At 35.6% G+C, this 20470-nt stretch overlaps 1 protein-coding gene across 1 annotated transcript in view; it reads right to left on the bottom strand.

The window, feature by feature from the left end:
• LOC128860894 (bicaudal D-related protein homolog) overlaps positions 1–20470 on the bottom strand; it is a 111121-nt gene that overhangs the window by 1765 nt on the left and 88886 nt on the right. The window contains exons 3-8 of the mRNA XM_054098687.1: positions 7173–7469; positions 3511–3699; positions 2830–2895; positions 2595–2772; positions 2254–2519; positions 1929–2183 (exon numbers count right to left, since the gene is read on the bottom strand). Of these exons, the coding sequence (XP_053954662.1) occupies positions 1929–2183; positions 2254–2519; positions 2595–2772; positions 2830–2895; positions 3511–3699; positions 7173–7469 (1251 nt within the window). The remainder of the gene's footprint in view (positions 1–1928; positions 2184–2253; positions 2520–2594; positions 2773–2829; positions 2896–3510; positions 3700–7172; positions 7470–20470) is intronic.

The raw sequence follows: 20470 nt of genomic DNA, 5'->3' as shown, positions 1-20470 counted from the left end.
CGACTCCGAAGGGCAAATGGTTCTTATGAGGAGCTTTTTCATGACAGAAATACAGTCAAGGATTTGCCATTGCCTGTCGAGAGACGACCGCTGTTAGAAAAAACTTTTTATATCATCTGATATTTCATACACAGATATTTGAACTGAACCTCAGTACCTTTCTATTTACTTATTGTAATTTCCGATAGAAAAATTTGCTTGCATTAATTTCGACTCAAAGGCAGTTGCTATTGTGGATAAGAAAAATATAAAAGTAGCAAGCAAATACTGACTGGCCTCCTGTTATGAAATGTGACTTGCAAGAAAGCCTTACTCACCACCCATTTTGATGAAATATTTAATAAAAAATATTCTTTAATATTGGGAAGCTATTACAATTGCCATCGTCTTCATCTGCACTTTGAATACTCTTTCCATTCGTTGGCACTATCCAGTGAGCCTAAAACTACGATTTCACAAATACAGAATTCTTCTTTTTCCTATTTTTCTATTCAAAATATTCATCCAATTTTGTTCTTGAGTTGCTTTTTTACTAAATAAAATTACTAAAAAGTTATTATAAGTGATGGAAATCTTTTTTTTATCTTTACACACTGCATTGTTTGTTTTTGCTGTTTGTCTAAGCTGTCTAGTTTACAAGTGTCAAATATGATTGACGTATGACGCCATTTGCAAAAATTATAAATCTTCCGACAAGGTCACCTTGTATATTCTATACCCAGTATTACAGCTCTGCAGCTTCTTTTAAAAAAATGATGTGAAACTGGTCTTGTAATCAAGTCGAATTAAATTTGGAGAAAGATTAGAAATGAGGTTTGTTATTCTTTCTCTCAATGAAGGTGTTGCTAGTATTTTCTAGTAGTAATAGTGATAATAATAATAATAAAATTAATAATAACAATTCTAGTCTTGAGAGTTGTATTTAAGTAATCAATAAAGTCATTTAACGTCTGCGAAGGCATTGCGAGGTCTCATCTTTTTTGGAAACAATTAATTCTGTGAAAGAAGTTGCAATACAACAAAAAAAAACAAAAAAAAAAATGGGAGCCTCTGCTTTAGTGCTCAATGTACATTATACATTTTAAAAATAATGAAAATGATAAATGTGATAAAATAGTTTTCCTGGTTTTTTTTTAATTACAACAGTAATTGTTCCTTTATTCCACTCCCTTTGTATCCTATTACATAACTCAAATATGCGCGTAATTTTCTATAACTGAGTGTATGGAGTTTTTTTTTTAATTTTTACAATATTTTCCGATTTTACAATAATTTTTTTATGTTATTCAAAAATAAGTATTTCTCGTCTTTCAAAATTTAAAAATATTAAAAAACAAAATTATATTAGTTTTTTAATCTGAAATTTTAGGTAATTTTTGTGTATGCTGTAATACTCGTGTGGTCCATGCAATTTTGGTAAAACAAGTGCACGTTTTAAGCAGCTAAAATATTGCAACAACTAAAATATATCAAGACCGATATTTCGACGTTCTTTGGAATTAGGCATTCATGAATCGAATGTTTGGTGAATTTTACCTATGGCCGTGCTCTTGATGGATGTAATTTTTCATAAATAGGTGTTAAGAGCCGTATTTTGAATAAAAATTGTGAAACTTCAAAGAATCTAAATTTTATTAGAGAATTAATACGATTTTTTCAGCCGCTGCAGTTATTTACGAAAATTATAAATAAATAAGTCATATAACTGCGTACCCAAAATTTTTCGATTAACTCAAATAAAATGTAGATGAACATTTTTTCCAAAATTTGTATAAAATGAAAGTTTGCTTTACATGGCTTTGGTTAAAGCATGAAAAATATATATATTTTTTAGATACCAAAAAAGTACTTAAAATACATTCTAAATATTTAAAAAAATTCCCTTGCATTCAGTTATTCTCGCCTCTGTATGACGCGCTCTCCCTTACCTGCCACTGTTCCAATTGTTGCGACAATTCAACTTTCTGCTGTATGGACTCGAGCAACTGGCTGTTGGCCTGCATTAAGTCCACACGCGTTTTAGCCAAGTCTATTTCAGCTTTTGTGCGTCGTTCATTCGCCGCATCGCGTTCCTTTTGTGCTTTGGCCAGCAATTCGTCGCGATCGCTATTGTCCACCAGATCGCCACGCGCCTGGTCGCGCTCTTCTTTCACATTCTGCAACTCGACGTCAGTGACAGTGAGCTGGTTGGCGAAGAAAAAGCAATGAAATGAAAAATCGTTTATAAAATTATGTCACATTTAATTCCCTTACTTTAGATTCCAGCTGTTGTATCAATTGATGACTACGTTTGATTTCATCCTCCTGCTCCAGCACAAGGTTACGCGTCTGATCGAGCATTTTTCTGAAGTTTCCGGCATCGAGATTCAACAGTAGGCGCGTCAACTCATCAGACATGGCCGAGAGCATGCCGGGACGAAACTCAATAGCATCAGTATGATTGCCGCCTTCGGTGCGGCTTGACGATGAAATCGTATTATCCATAGATTCCAAGTCTAGCGATATGTCTGAATTTAAGCCTGCAATGGTGGGATTCAATTAGTTGTTTTTGCTTTGAAGAGTTGTTATTTTAATCGTTGAGTTTTTTTAGTTACCTGAATCATCATCGTGTCCAATTTTTAATGAATCCACGAGCGATTTTAGTTGTATGTAGACTGAACGCGCCTCGATACATATTTGACTGGGCTTACCATCAGAAAAACTGGAGTCGTCCTCGTCGCACTCCATTTCGAATTGCAAAGATTTTTTGCCATGCACACTAGAGTTCGAGTCCTGCAAAAAATAAGTGGTTTAAAAAGAGAATTTCCTTTTTTTAAATAAGAAATTTACCGCTCCCAAACGCTCGCTAAGTACATTATTTTCACGCTGAGATCTCTCAAGTGCTTGTAGTGTAGTCTGTAAATAAGAATTTAATAAGAATTTCCTCAGTGTAAATGATAACATCTTTTATTTATTTTATTATAAATATCAAAATCTATTTCAACAGAAGAAACTGCGCACAAATCGCTCCGCTATCAGTACTTGGGCTTTCTTGTTTTTTTTTTGGTTTTAATACCAGAAAAGAAAAAGTCCGAAAAACATAATACAATAATATTTCGTGTGAAGAGTTCGATAAGGTAAAAGAAATTTCATCATCTCATTTCCGTTTTTATAAAAAACAAAAACTAAATTAACAGCATTTCGCAGCTAAAAGAACAAAAAAAAATATATATATAGAAAAAAACAATGTAACAATTTATGATTTGCTAACTGTTGTTTGATTGGTTACACTATAAAAAACTGAATAATTGGACTGTTCTATTTAAAATATTATTCCTTATGAAGTAAAATAAACCTCTAATAATTTTTTTTTATATATGTACTGCGTTTGTAAAAATTGAATATAAAATAGAAAATAATTTTTTATAGATGAATGGTCCACTTTTAAGTGCAGGAAATACGACGATATCTCGATGAAAATAGTTTTCTGCACTCTTAAATTAACCCTTTTATGGTTGCCTCTTTTGTTACCTCTAATTTGGTTTCCTGCTCTCGAGCGTGCCTCTCTAGCATGTGTATTCTATCCGAAGCCTCTTCAAGTGCTGACGTCAGCGATTCTTTCTCTTCCTGTGCGTGCTGTAAGCGTTTTTCAAGATCATGGCGCTTTTCTGTAGTGAGGTTTAACTCGCTTTTGATAGATTCCAGACTGTGGACGTGTTCCTGGAAAATTAAAAAAAAAAAACATACCAAATGAAATGTTAATAAATCATTCAATATTTTTCTCTCTACTCATTTTAATGCTCTATTTTTGAAAAGTAAATCGGATACGCAAGCTGCCCCATCGATAAATCAAATATTGTTGCATTCTCAAGTTATCAAAAAACAATTTTTTTCAGCCAATCTAAGAAACCAAAGTTTAGCATTCTCCAACGGTAAAAGAACCACAAAAATTAAGCAAATTCAGTCCCATAAGACAATTCCCAATGCAGAAGAAAGTCGAAGATTCCTACAATCACTTCAACAGTATCCAGAGAACAATGGTATTCCTAGAAAATAGGAGAGAAGTTTAGCTAACTAGTCTGAAATTGCGCTCACCCTTGTAAATGAGCGACAAAAGAAGAGCTCGGAACGCGATGAGACTTTCAATAACGAATATAGGTATATAAGTAGATTTTCAACAAAAGTTCATTGGACAATTAAGTGGTCATATACAGGTCAGATTCAGAATCTCGCAAACGATTTCGATAAATATAAATATGAGGAGCCAATTCAACACTTTCGAAATGCACTTCAGATATCCTGGGAACCATTTTTGGAAGACATACAAAGCTTGTGCAGCCCTTAGGTAGAAGGGCAGATTGGACCAAAAAATTTGGGCATACAGAGACTGGGCAAATATTTTGGACCACACCCCGATGAGTGATTGTGGCCACCGAGTGAATCATTTATAAAAGTAGACCGTCTATTTTAACCTACCCACACAGATGTCTAAAAATCATTGAATTTACCCTCAGTCGTGTTGTGGCAATGCAGTCAGCTTTCTTTGCTATGCAATTATAAAGGACATTCGATCTCCGCAAGAACTCATATTTGTTTGCATACATATAATATAGTTGCATATGTATAGGGTTTTTCAGTAAGAGCGCTTCAACTTTTGAACTTTTTTGAATAGAACACAAACGGTTTGACTTTTTTAACTAATTTTTTTTTTATTATCGAGTTTGAACATATACATTTAAGTATGAAATTCGATTTCTTTTGCATGACCACCGCGTCCACGTTTTACGAAGTCCAATCGTTGAACCCAATTTTCGACCACTCTTTTGCATAAATCGACCGAAATTCCAGCAATTTAGCGTTCAATATTGGCTCTGAGCTCACAAATCGTCGCCGGCTTGTTACTGTAGACCAATGACTTCACATAATCCCAAAACGGGACGGCTTATTAAATGGACCGTGAAATGGCCGTAATGCTCTTAAAGTAGCAGCAACATAACGATTATTTTCATAAAAAATTTGCACGATTTGCAATCGTTGCTCAAGTGTGTAGCGTTCCATGATGAAATGTATACTAATGAAGTTTACAAATGACAAGCGAAAAATAAAAAATATTGCGTCGTTCGCCCTCCCTATCGGAAAAAAGTTGAAGCGTACCTATTGAATAACCCTATACATAAATAATTCTTGAATAAAACATCTCGTGATCAATAGCTGTTGTTAAATTTTAGATCGTATATTTTAATCATATCTGTCTGGTTTGCACTTGAAATTGAATTGTAAGTTTTTGTAATATTCAATAAATTCGATACTAAATAAGTAAAAGACAAAATATTATGTTTGGTGTGTTTTTTGTGCTCCTATATTGAGTTCGCCCTTGGGTCTACGGTCGAAATAAAACGACCTCCTAGAAACGAAAAAATAGCTTATAGAAGTAGAAAACAGACTCATGGTGCGAAACCTCGTATATATTTAATTCATTAAGTTTTATTAGAAATTTTTTAGTTAAATTTCGTTTTAAAGTATATCGCTACAAAGTGCCATTGTGATGCCTAGCAAAGAAATTTAGTTTGGGGGAAAATAAATCTATTATTTATTCGATCTTTATCTCCTGGGCGATGCTACGACTATTAACATGCCGATTAGCTTCGACTATTTCTGTGGTTTTATCGACTTTTTCTTAACATCAAAAATGCCTGGACGGAGTCGACAAAACCAGAATTGTACGTAATTAGCTGTTACAGTATAGGCACTAAAAACACCATTCACAATTTCAGCGGTCTGGCATGCATTTCCGTCTTTGTCAAAGAAAAATTTTAAAATTCCCCGAATTTTCTCTTTGTTGACTTCCATTGTTAACACACTGTAACTCACATTGGAACAAACCAAAAACATCAAAAACAACATCAGTTTGACCATGCGAATAAACTTTAAATTAATTGATCGATACTTTACGAGATATCGATCACTGTAGCCAGCTACCGAGGAAAATAATGGATTTCTTTTTCCCCAAACTAATATTTTTGCAAATCTTCGTGTCTCTACATTATCACGATCCTTTGGTGAATCCATTCAACATTTCCAACTACATAGACAATACTTTAAATGGCAGGGTTGTTGAATATAAAGATATTGAGATATTTGAGGTACGTTCTTGGAAATTTTGAAAATTCGAACAACCGTTACCGCTACCTCACGGCTACAGCTCCTCAAAAATCCTTATGCGGGCTCTGAACTATGTAATAAAAGGCCTAGAGTGTACATGTGAGGAACAGTAAATTCGACTTTGAAAATTTCAGTACCTTCGTCATTTTTTATTCGTAATGGTCAAAACGAATGCGATACACTGCAGAAATTCAATTTGAGTCTATTAATAACTATTGATGCTCTTAATAGCTACTCTAGCAGTTTTCGAGCTATTGAATGCAGGTAGTTCAAATTCATCAAGTTCAGTCCATACTCATTAATTTTCGTCCTCTTTTCAGAAAACTCTTAAAGCCCAAAATCTCTAATTTATTCTATTAATGAAGTTGGACCGTCTCTTCATTGAACTTTTGATGAACTATGAAGAGTAAATAAAAAAAAATCATTATAGCTACGGACCAAAGATCATCTTCACAAAGTTACTAAGGTTTTCCCTTCTCTAGGAAATGTACAAAGGCCTGAATATACCAAAATCTTAAGCAAAATTTAAACATTATTTTGTCTAAAGAAGTAATGTGGCCTGTAAAAATAGTGAGCCTACAAGCAGCAGTAGTGCATCAAAGGCAGAGGTAAATTAAACCTCGATTATGACCATGTATACTCATGCAAAGATATTGATTGGACTGGCTACTTTGTACTTTGCTTAACTTCAGTTTTTGAAGGCACCGTAACCGGAGCAGAAAAGTTCGGAGACCTGCAAAAATGCATAATTTTTATTTCCTTGTATGTTACTGTGAAAAAACGTTTAGCTCCTTTATTATAATAAAAACGATGTTTCATAAAAGTACTATTATAAAGTCCATATATAAATTGTATTCATATTGAACAATCTAGAAGATGGCCCCAAATTATCACACATTCGCATATTGCAGCTCTCTTGTTCATAAGTGTCAAATATGACTGATGTACGACACCATTTGCAGAAATTATAAATCTTTCGATAGGGTGATTAATTTTCTGCCACCTTGTATGTGTAAAAATTGTCTACTCACTTGCAAACTGGTGTTTCTGTAATTGTACTGATCCTTTAGTTCCTGTATCTGAGACATTAATTTCAGTTCGGTGGCGTGCGCTTCCTGTATTTGCTCAGTGAGGCGTGCATTTTGATGTGTCAACTCGTCAATTAGTATAGTTTTCTCTTTTTCTGCTTGACGTATTGCATTTTCTTGTGCTTGTAATTTATCTTTGAGTTCATTGAGATCAGATTGCAGCTCGAGAACACGCTGATCGCTCTCCTCTTCGGCAATGGCGAGCTTTTGACGCAAAACATGTTTTTCTTGTTCCAATTTCTGAAAGTGAAAAATATGCATAAACATATGTACATGTGAGTGATGCTGTAGCAATATTGATTTCCAAAATAAAAAACGACAAGTAAATAATGACTTATGGCTCATGAATCATTGGTAAGTATGAGGCAATGCCCCAGGTAAGGGATGACTGTTTGTGCTGTGAGTTTACTCATCAATGGAAATCCGAGCTCTCTTACAAACTAAAGGTATTCATGGGTAATATTACATTTGTTATAAAAAACGTACATGAATATAACAAAATTATAAGCATTTTTTATACGTATTTTATGCATAGTTAAGTACATTGTTTAGTAGATACGAAAATTTGAAATATGTTTTGCAATGTGACTGTCTTCACTTCAGCATTTGGCCATGCCCTCACCACCCCATTGTGCTGTAGCACACAGTTTCTGTAATATGAGCATTTTTAGTAAAAGTTCAGCTCCTAAACAATGGAGATAATAATACCTAGCAACAAAAGGCAAAGGTATGTTTTTCATACAAATAATAACTTGCACTTGTTCATCTGCCGCACAAGGTTACTAACGCCATCAGCAGCGCCCATACATATAATTAAAAGCATCATGAAAAGCGGCAGCGAATTTTTCTTTTTTATATCTATAGTAATTCATGACTTCATACGAGAATATCTGCATTTTTAATTACGTATATAAATAATATGTTGTATATACAATTTAAGTGTGTGCCTTGTTGTATAAAAGAGCGCCAAGTTTTGCGTATTTTGTGCACGAACAAGCTTATCTTCAGACAGTGTGCCGCATATAGGAAGTTTCTTTTTGGTTTGATACCTTCCAAAATAACGGAAAAAGAGATAAAAAAACTTAAAGGAAAAATTATTTAAAAATTAAATTTATTTAGCGAATTTTCCGTGCATCATTTTGCGGAAATAATATTCTACTCAAAAACGCGGGGTTATGTAACGCAATGTTCACTGCTGTACAGTTTTTATTTGCAAAATTGTATAAAAAATTTCAACGTACGTGTACAATATAATTTGAGCTCTAAGTAAACTGCAAAGTTTTTCAAAGATGCACTTCTGTGAAGTTTAAAATGGGCTAAAATTCAATTATCTAAAAACTTGAATATCTCAGCAAAAATTAATTCACTAGTATTTATCGATAATCGATACAAACTTCATTTAAGATATAAGATATATTTTTCTATTAAACAGCTCAAAGAAATATATACATATATATAAATATATATATTGTATATATATTGGCGCTTACACCATTTTTGGGTGTTTGTTCGAGCTCGCCCTCCTATTTGTGACATGCGTTTTTATGTTGTTCCACAAATGGAGGCACCTAGCAGTGACCCGCACCAAGCACACCAAATTTCTTATTTCGCTTGAAGAAAAGTTTTTTGTCCAGTAGTTCCTTCCATTTTACTAGTTTGTATGTTTATTGTTGACTGGAACTTTAAGGAATGGACTTTAGGACTTGTTTGACAGATCACGCAAGACAATTTTCAAACTAATTAAATACATACTTCTTTTTTAGTATTCATTGATATTTCATCATGGAAAGACTTCCCGCTTAACCACACTTACAAATCGAGCGCTCAGGCCAATTTATGGTGTACATAACCGTTCACTGATGAGTCCCATTTTTGGCTTAATGGCTACGTCAATACGCAAAATTTTCATATTTGGGCTGAAGAGCAACCGGAAGCCATTCAAGAAGAGCCATTACACCCATTGAAAACAACCGTTTGGTGCGGCCTATGAGCTGGAGGGATCATCGGCCCATACTTATTTAAGGGGTTAGGGGTAGTCAGAGGCCCGAAAAAATGATGATTTTCACGAATTTTTTTTTGCTACTTAATTAATTTATTTAACAAAAATAAAAACATAGCATAAAAACATCATGTTTTAACTTGACTTCACCAAAATTTCAAAAAAAAAATTAATAATTGCAAAAGTTATCGCTGTTTGTGTGAAGCCCGTTTCTCCAGAAGTCCCTTGCGGTGAACATCACAAGTCCTTGCAGATTCATCTAAAACCAATCGGATGAGAAAAATTATTTTTATTGATAGATAATCTCGAGCCGGATCGAAGCTTTTTTTTTTTTTTTTTCAAAATGAACAAAATGGCGGCCTCAGGAAATATTTTTCAGATTTTCGGGAAAAAACCAACAGTTAATTGTTAAAAAAAAATCGAAATTTTTGAAAAAAAAAAAATCCTTCGATCAGGCACAAGTTTTTTATGTTTTTCAAAAGCTGTATAAACTTTATTGAAATCTACGTAGCGGTTTTTAAGTTACAGTGTTCACCAGTTTGAAAAACATAGTTTTGAGAAAAACACATTTAAAGTTCTGCTATCGGCTCCGGAGCGGCCGAGCGCCCTTTGTTAATTGTTGAATAACTTGAAAAGTATTTGTCGGATTCACTTCAAATTTTTACACAATATTTTTAAAACATTATACTTTAAGAAAATGCAAAAAAAAAAACTCGATTTTTTGAAAATTCTGACTACCCCTAACCCCTTAATTAAGTAGAACTTCTACTCATTGCTGAATAATAGGTTCTACCATTTGGAAATTGATCAGTTTAAGTATTTTTTCACACTTTGAATAAGGAATAATTTTGCTCAGTTCCATTTAGAGAGCAGTAGCTTTTTCGCAGACTGCATATACTCTTATATACATACGTCAGTAATAATGATACACCATTCCCGACTTACTGCATCTTCCAAGTGTTTGCTAGCTTCAAGATGTCCTCGCCTACCTTCAATACAATATTATCTCCATAGGGCAACTTAAGTTTACAATTTATGCCCACTGTGCCTGTGTTGCAAACTCACTTCAGGTTAGAAATAGATTTTACCTTTTAACCATGAGCGAAGCATTGTTTTCAACACTGCGCTGAAAAAGTTCAAACATAAAGCTAAAGCAAAAAAGGCGAAAGAAAATCCACTTTAATATAATACAATGCAAAGCTACATGAGCAGGCGCATCCTCAGTTGACTGCTGTGACGAGTATCTTAAGCTCTTCATCAACCGCAACGAATGGTTGACTCCCTTTATGTGTTGCCACTTGTATTGTATTTACTTAGGACGACTAAAGGTTTATAATTTATATTTAATGCTGCTAATCGTCCCTTATGCTGGAAGCAACTCCTTTAAATTTATTTGACTGTTTTGTAAAAATAAAGTGCATAGCAGGAGCCTTTAAATATTTTTATTTATTTATCATTTGAACGATCACTTCCGCCATGGGGCAGTGCAATTGATGAATGTACAGTTGTTTCTCAAGAATGATAGAAACGGGATTGCACCCATCCGAGAGTGCGTGACGGCATATTAGCTGAGTGTTGCCAACCATTTGCTCTTCGCAATAAATTCTGTTTTTTTATACCCAAAATGCGAAAAGTTTTAAGTTTGGTGTTTTTTCTTCTTTTTAATTTAAAGCTACTGCAGTGTTGCCTAGCTTTGGAAATAAAAATGCACTAAAATGCCCGTTTAAAGAAAACAAAATATCAAATTTTTATTGAATTACTTTAAGAACTTTGTATGCGTGACAAATTGTTTTTAAAATGTGCGATTTTTAAATAAATGTGTACGGAAGAAACGATTACACCTCTATGGTTTTAATTCGCATTCAGTAAATTCAAACGATTTTTAAAATGTGTAAAAAGGTTTTTAATCTTAGGAAGAGTTGAGGGAAGAACATTTAATATTCTTGCATAACCTTTAAAGAAGCAAAAAATTAAAGTAGCACTTTCAAAATATCAAATTTTATAAGAATCAACCAATTTTCATTAGCACTAAAATCTTCTCAGATTGACTCGTTTTAACGGTCGTTTGTTTAATAATACAGTTTTTTTTAACTTACAGTTTCGGTAGCTTTGAAATAAAAAGTAGGAAACAAACACCAGACTTAAAAATTTTCCATTTTGGGTAAAGCACTAAATTTATTGCGAAGAGCAAATGGTTAGCAACACTGCACATTTCGACAAACGTGACGTCACGCACTCTCTGATGGGCGCAATCTTCTTCCTATAATTCATCCCTTCCATCATGGTTGTCTCTATTGTTGTAGTAGTCTCTTTAATGAGACAATATCATAACTTATGCGAAGGCTTTCGATGAAAATTCGATCATAAAAATTTGTCCTTCATGAAAAGTTAGGTGATGTTTTTAGGAAAAAATTTCAAGCTTTCATTTGAGGAAAATACTCGCGGATAAGAGTTTATTAAAGATAATCCCAAGGGTGTATTTGCTTAGCAAAAAATATTCTAGGCGATTTTAGAAAAAGTGATTTTGTATTTAATTGCTCATTTCGATACGTTGCATTCTTATTAAGACAAAAAGGTATGCAAATGTGAATGTGTTAATGTATGTTTAAATATTAAGGCTCGTAGAAGCGTGTCAAAGATGCAAAATGGTGCAAACCAGCGAGAAGTGTTTCCACCCAGACTCACTGTTGCTCGACTGGCTGTAATCCGCACAGTTCAACTGACTTTAATGAATTGTACGCGCAAAGAAAAACAAATTTGAATTTAAGCAGCTTAATGTAACTTTTGCAAGATTCTTTATTTCTTGTGAATCTTGAAACTCATTAATCTTTTCAAATAATTTCGAATGTTAATTAGATTTACTGCTTTATGTAAATGCGAAGGCATCAACAAACGAGTTAAATAGATGCTAATTGAATATTGCCAAAAAGAATTAACACTTGTTTCGAAAGCAAAAGCGTAGAGGCACGAAAACAAAAAACGTAACTGGTTTTAAAGATTTATCTTCAAAAGTGAAGAGAGCGGTTTGTTAAACAGCAGGGTTACAGCGGATTATATCATGCATGGCTTCAAGAATAAAAGTCTGGTATGATTTTGAAAGCAAACAGCGAAGATTGTGTCAACAATATTAATAAAAAATATTAAAAATGCTGTCGCTCGCTTTCAAGCCATTGAGCGATCAACCAGTGATTTCAGGTTGTGAATATTAATGACTAATTGTATATGTGTGTATGCGTGTATATTCAGCACGTACATAGGTACATATAATGTAGGCAGTTATGAACTTCTAATAACTGGCATGACACACTCGCCTTTCAACTGCACACTTTGTGAATGGAGTGCTTAGCTCTTGGTTAAAATCGCAAATAAAATTGCAAAAAAATATTAATCAACAAAATCAAAAATGTAAAAAAAAGTATAATAATATGGAGACATAAATCAGGAATAAATAAAAATGAGAAACGTTAATAGAAATTGTTGTCTTTTCTCTAATTTTTATTTTTTATGACTACCAATAAGCGAAAAAGCTATAAACGGCTATTGGCAACCCGCTGCTGCAACTACCAAGCGTTGAATGATTTTTTCAGAGAGAAACTTTTTGTCAGTAATTTGAAGTGTGAGTCACTCGTAATCAATCAATTGTTCAAAAAATTATTTTTACACATATTTATGAATGTATGTATGCAAATAGTTATTGTACCAATTGATTATGTATTTACATTTATCCTAATGGCTTTTAAGTGTGCGCGAAAAACATACATGCAAGTGCGTTAGCCCCAGTTGGACTCATGATATACATAGGTAAAAACAAAGGTATGATAGTTTCATTTCAAATTTTGTTATGGGTACAGGAAGCTTTGGAGTTCAACAATTTGTTCATGTTACTAGCAGCGTTGCCATATTGTTAATATTGGCTTAATGTGTATTTACATTTATTTATAGGGATAAAGTAAAAATTTTACAGTTTTGTGTTCGGTGAACAGTTATGAGCTAGACGATATATTCTTCAGTACTACTACGATTAAAGTGAAAGTCAGAGCTGCTGATAAAACACATGTTGAGCTATTTACGGACTCAATACAGTCCCAAATGCGAAGACAAAAAAGTGGTTCCAACAATTACATTCTGTCAGACCAATTCCCAAAAATATTGATACAATCATGAGAATTTTCAAGTCGGGCCAGAATGTGAGTACTTATTGTATTACCTAGGAATTGAAGCTAGTTAGAAAACCATTTGGATAAGAACGATTTAAACTATGTAAATCCCATTACCGGAATAAAGCGAAAATATGTTTTCTTTTCAATAAATAAGGAATATATCCGCTGACATACATATATACTCGTAAAACTTATTAAACATGAATTGACTCTTGACAATACTCAGATACTACATTCTCCAACACTACGATTTGGAAGCCTTTACGTTCGGCAAATTTCTATGGCGGCATAGACTTTTACGACGACTTGGGACTTACAACCGCAAGGGATTAATATTTACCCTAAAATAATACTGCATACCTTCTGCGAACCGCTCTTAATCTGTGGTGAGTAGAATAGAGTCGAAGAGGGCACAAATTCTAAGCCGAGTAATTGTTCAAATCTTCCAAGTAACATTTCAATGCGGAACTCTTTTCAAGCGCATTTCCTGTTTATTTATCGAGTAGCTTAGAAGATCAAGAGATCAACAGTTAAGTTATATTCAATTAGCCAAGAGCCCTTCAATCTGCTTTGTTTGCCATTTTCTAGTATCTGCTTGGTTTTGTCGATGTCTTAATATGTAAGTATTTACTCTGCACGAGTTTCAATTCAGTTAGATCCATTACTTTAATATCAAAAAGTGGAGTAGATATACGCAGAATCGAGATGATACTGAAATATATTAGATTATGAATTATTTTAGCAAAGAAAATTGGTGCACGCGCATAAAGTGAATAAAGCCAAGTAGTTGGTCATGCAGAAAGAGACTCTGTACCCTGTAGGAAAAAAACTTGATCTGGAGAAAATTAGAGTGAAAATTTAATTGTTACTTCAGAAAGCAGCAATATTTATACATATGTACAAGGTGGCGCAAAATTAATCATCCAATTTTGTTTTTGAATAATTTTAGAAAATATAATTTTTCGAAACAAATATGATTTTGAGTGTCGGAATGAATTTTACGAAAAAAAAGATTCTTAGTGGAAATCTTTTTTCTGACTTTTAAGTACTTCATTACTTGTCTGTTTGTATACTGCAGGTGTCTAATTGTGCTTCTTCTTCTTGATGGTAGCGGTAACCGCTTAAGCGACTTTGGCTGAGTTTAACAAAGCGCGCCAGCCCTTTCATTCTCGTGTTAATTGGCGCCAGTTGGTCACACCAAGTTAAGCCTATTCCTTTTTCACCTGACCTTTCCAAGGCAGAAGAGGCCTGCCTCTTCCTCTCTACTACCAGCCACAGGACAGCGAGTCACCACGTCATTTGGTATCAAGCCGCTCGGAGGTTCTTCCCAACGCTGACGGCTCTACAGGTATTGAATAACGTCATCTTGCAAGTAGTCTTGTTGTCGCGTTGACGTATCAACGTATCAAACAAGATTGGCGTACGACGCAATTTGGAACAAATTATATATCATCCGATAGGACGTTTAACTGTTTTTTTAAATTAACTTAAACTAATGGGGAGATCTTGAAGAGCGCGATATAGGCGAAGTCCAAGTTCATCTAATGAATTTGCTCTTGATAGAAATAACTTACTGAACATGAAGAGCGAGCCGTGACAATTTGGGGCTGATTTCATACATTTTTTTATATGGTTTTTTATATAAAGTTGGAAGAGGTGTACCCCGTTTGAGGCGCAGTACGTAAGTGATTAATGATCTGATCTGAAAAGTATGAGAGGGACCATAAACTAGTCTTGCCTCTAAATTAATTTGGCACACATCACTTCAGTACTAATGGATTTCCCAGCAGGGTACGTACGCACATCACGTTTCACCTCAGCAGCAATGCAACCAACTCCATTGAAATTGCCAGCATGAAAACCGTAAGTCAAGCTGTAACGGGTTAAACTAAAAGCGTAGCAATTGCAGCAATTTGCATCACAAGAAAAGATACAAATGCGTAAAAAAACCAAATGACTTTAAGACACCAGCAAGAGCTCCAGTAACGGGGAACAATAGAATAATGGCATGGCACGACAGCAGCATAGGAATGCACAACAGAAAAGTAGCAGGCAATAAATAATAAAAATAAAAAATAAAAAAACTCAAGTGAGCGAAAAACTAAGACAACACAATGGCTTGAAATCATTCAGAAAAAAGGCAAAAAAAAAACTCCTCGACAGCCGCCAATTGTAGTTAGCGCATGCAGCCTCAAGCACTTTCTCTGTTTCCATTTCACGCTTAATGAAGTAAGTTGATGGCGTAGCTGCCGCATCTGCGCACCTACGGAAGTTCGCTCATTCATCAACAGTAACGGCATAATGCAGCCGTTTGGTGCGAAAGGCGAAGGTAGGCATGACTTTTCTTTTGATGTTGCAAAGAAGAACACAAAGGTGAAAAAAATGCGCACAAGCAATAAAAGAAGAAAATCACGCGTTTGCTGCCTATTTACAGCGTATCTGCACATCATCTAAATACCACGCCTTATAAGCGACTCGTACACTTGTGGCGCACTCTCATTGAGTGTATTTGGCATAGCGCTGCTCTGCACCTATAACAACTGAAATTTCAAAAAGTGGTGGCTGACCATTATGCCAGCAGCAGCTGTGCGACTAAATTTAGCTTATTCAAATCGTTTTCTTATTTGCATTGTATTTTCGCTTCTTTTACGCCTAAAACTTAAATTTTTCTTAGGCTTTGGTTTTCTATTGCCTGCCGGCTTTGTGGCAACACTGCGTATACGTACTCGTAATTGAATAATAGGTATGCGCTAAAACGGCGGCGGGCCTTAGCCTAATGGGTTGGTGCGTGATTACCATTCGGAATTCACAGAGAGAACGTTGGTTCGAATCTCGGTGAAATACCAAAATTAAGAAAAACATTTTTGTAATAGCGGTCGCCCCTCGGCAGGCAATGGCAAACCTCCGAATGTATTTCTGCCATGAAAAAAGCTCCTCATAAAAATATTTGCCGTTCGGAGTCGGCTTGAAACTGTAGGTCCCTCCATTTGTAGAACAACATCAATACGCACACCACAAATAGGAGGAGGAGCTCGGCCAAACACCCAAAAAGGGTGTACGCGCCAATTATATATATATAGATATGTATATGCGCTAAGATTTGTGTTGGCTTGGAAGTGTTTGCCTCAAAATTGTAAATCGCCACGGCTGTCATCTTTTTGTACATTTTAATTGCTATTAAAACGCTTTTCACCTGTTGTTTTTATAGTTTAAATTTGTTTTTAGTTTTATTTTTATTTTTGTGTGAATATAACTTAAAACCGGTTGACGGTGTTCCATATTGTTTTGACTCTGGCAGTATATGAAATGTTATAAGAGGCTAAGTAGACTTACGCCATGCTTTTGGCGTTTGCCACCATGTTTCTTAGCCATTTAAGTGATTTTATGTTTCTGTTCGAGTGGTATGCATATATATATATATATATATATATATATATATATATATATATATATATATGTAGAAGTATGTAATTAGGAAGAGCAGGATGTGTTGCGAGGTGCCGCAAATGTCGTTATATTTCTAGAAATAGGTTATGTACTTATTCCTGCCATTAGTAATGTTACAAGTTAAGTACGTTTTAGATATCAGATTATAATACTATTTTTAACGAAGTTAGTTTTATTTAGTCATATAAATATTAAAAATAAAAAAAATTAATTTTCTTTCGAAATGGTCCCCATTTACTTTTACACAAGCCTTCAAAGGATTAGGCCGTTCAGCTTTTGCAGCACGTACGGTTTCCATGGATATTGACGTCGCTCTCTCTCTTAGTTCCACAGTCTGTGGTGAACGAAGGTATTGTATCAAGATGGATAAGACTTTGATACGTCCGGCTCTTTATGGTGCTGAAATCTGAACACTGAAAGTTAATGATACCTATAAACCAGGTATTGCGATTTGAAAGAACGATAATGAGAAAAATCTACGGTCCTATTTGGCTTGAAAACGGCACGTATCGCATCCGTTAAACATATATAATATATATATATAATTGGTGGGTGCACCCTTTTTGGGTGTTTGGCTGAGCCCCTCCTCCTATTTGTGGCGCGCGTCTTGATGTTGTACCATAAATGGAGGTACATACAGTTTCAAGCCGACTCCGAACGGCAAATATTTTTTATGAGGAGCTTTTTCATGGCAGAAATACACTCGGAGCCTTGCCATTGCCTACCGCGGGGCGACCGCTATTAGAAAAAACTTTTTCTTAATTTTGGTGTTTCACCGAGATTCAAGCCTATGTTCTCTTTGAATTCCGAATGGCCGCCGCTTCTGTTACAACAACGAAAATGTAAACCTTATTGGTGATGAAAATGAAATACGGTTTATTAAAGTGCAGCGGATTAATTGGATTGTCCACATCATAAGAATGCCCAACGAAAGAATCCAAAAAAGTGTGTTTAGTTTGAGTCCAATAGGAGAAAAAAAGAGAGGCCGACCAAGAAAGAGATGGCTTGATGATGTTGAAGCAGACTTAAAAGCGATGAGCGTTCGTAATATTGACGTCGCTGCTCGAACCAAAGATTATTTGAGACTCTCCAAATTTTTGTGTGACCTTCCATAGGCAATGTTTTCCAATTCTGACCACAAACTGTAGTCAAATGGATTCTGACCTAAATTTCCAGACGGCCAATCTTCTGCGGCTATGAAACCAGGAATATTGTGTTTTAGCCCCTGCTGGGTGGTCTTTGCCTTATGAGCTGGAGCGGAATCTTGCTGGAAGATCTGCACTGACCTGGTATACTTTTGCCCCGGCCTTAACCCCTTTTTCGTGGAAATGAACAGGTGTAACGTCTTTACAAGACACTCCCCACCAAACCATTACAAAAGATGACCAGTAGAGCGACGGAAGACTTTCATGTGGAGATCATCTCTAATTATTATTGATATGGATCTGGTCAATACATTCATTTCCCTGGACATGATTTTCTGCGAACTCTTTCTCGCCGGCTTTTATAGCTACCCTGATTCGAACCACGCGAGGACGTTTGGGAAAAACGATTGATCGTGTGGTAAGCAAGCATTCTCGAAATATTAACATTTTTCAGCAATTTGTAATTCTCACTTGCACGTTTGCCACACTTACGTAATGCAATCACTGCAATGTGATTTTCCTTAACTCCCCATTTCATTGTTAACAAGCGAAATTTGCCACGAAACTTAGTAAAATTTAAAAATAACGGAAGTTTTTCCTGCGAATTTCTTCTCGTCGTATGCATTGTAAAATTTGTCACAGAATTTATGGCAGTACTAAGTAGTCTAATTTAGACTTCATTCGTAATATATACTTAATCATCCAATTTTGGTTTTGAATAACCTTAACTGTTACAAGAAAGACAGGGCATATCATGAAAGGGTGTAAGGTGCTTGAATTTTAATTCGCATCTACAAAAAACTTCCTCTTAACATCACACAATTTATAAAGGGTGACCAGATTGGTGGTACTTTTTCCCATAGGGTAAATACATAGTTTTTTCAGTATTCATTGACATTTCATCATGGAAAGACTTACGCCTCAACAACGTTCACAAACCGTACAATTGTACGAGTATTACGAAAATCGACGCTCTATGAAAAGTGTTCATCGCCCGCTCAGACCAACAAGCGGTGTACTTAACCATTCTATCGAACGCGCTATTCAGCAAACCATCGACAAACTTAAGAATAATTTTAAATTACTGGATGATACTCGACCGATTAGACCACATACAGCCTAAAGTGAAGAGAATATTCCGGCTGTAAATGAGAGTTTTGCCGAAGGCCCGGAAGAATCGATTCGGCGCCGATCTCAACAACTTGGCCTATCTAGTAGTAGTGCCATACTTGGGCGTATTTGCGCTGAAGAGCAACCCGAACCATTAAAGAACAGCCATTACATCCATTGAAAGCAACTGTTTAGTGCGGCCTATGGGCTGGTGGAATCATCGGCCCATATTACTTCAAAGATGAGACTGGTGCCAATGTAACAGTGAATGGGGAACGCTATCGCGCCATGATAAATGACTTTTTGATATCGAAAAGTGTAGCCCGTGATCTCCACAATATTTGGTTCCAACAAGACGGCGTTACTTTCCACGGAGCTATAGCCCGTGAGCCGTTTACTGTGTCGCCGTTTCGGTGAGCAATTTATCTCTCGTCTCGGACCAGTGGATTAGCCACAAAGATTTCCATATTAAGGTTTTCTCATGAGATCAAATTTGAGACATTTCATTCTAGCTGGATTTACACATAGCTTCATTTGAGTCGATTTCACTAAGCGAATCCTGAGATTCGTAAGAGCTTCACCATATCATGATAACCGATTTTAAGAAACAATCTATGTGTCGGAATATTTTTAAAGGTTGAACAGTATTGTTCTTGTTCTTTGATATGATTCACACAATTAAAAATACATTAGAACTATATTTGACATGTGTTTCGTTACTCTAAAACGACCGGTTACAAAACGTTTGCCTCTACCTTTACGAGTATTTTGCTATGCCTGGCAAGGCTTAAAAGTGTTTGTGCATAGATAGGTAGGTAGATTCATATATTTTTCGCAAAAATCTTACAAAACTATTGACAATATTTGTTCTCTTCTTCTTCTTTATTGGCGCGATAACCGCTTACGCGTTTTGGCCAAGTTCAACAAAGCGCGCCAGTCGTTTCTTTCTCGGGCTAACCGGCGCCAGTTGGACACACGAAGTGAAGCCAAGTCCTTCTCCACCTGATCTTTCCAACGCAGAGGAGGCCTTCCTCTTTCTCTACTACCACCAGCTGGTACCGCATCGAATACTTTCAAAGCCGGAGCGTTTGTATCCATTCGGACGACATGACCCAGCCAACGTAGCCGCTGAATCTTTATTCGCTGCGCTACGTCTATGTCGCCGTAAAGCTCATACAGCTCATCGTTCCATCGTCTGCGATATTCGCCGTTGCCAACGTGCAAAGGTGCAAAAATCTTACGCAGAATCTTTCTCTCAAACACTCCAAGCGTCGCTTCATCGGATGTTGTCATCGTCCAAGCTTCTGCGCCATACGTCAGGACGGGCATGATGAGAGCCTTGTAGAGTGTTAGTTTTGTTCGTCGAGAGAGGACTTTACT

Source organism: Anastrepha ludens, chromosome 4 (assembly GCF_028408465.1).
Source record: "Anastrepha ludens isolate Willacy chromosome 4, idAnaLude1.1, whole genome shotgun sequence".
Classification (NCBI taxonomy): domain Eukaryota; kingdom Metazoa; phylum Arthropoda; class Insecta; order Diptera; family Tephritidae; genus Anastrepha; species Anastrepha ludens.
This window is presented reverse-complemented; position numbering and strand designations above follow the sequence as displayed.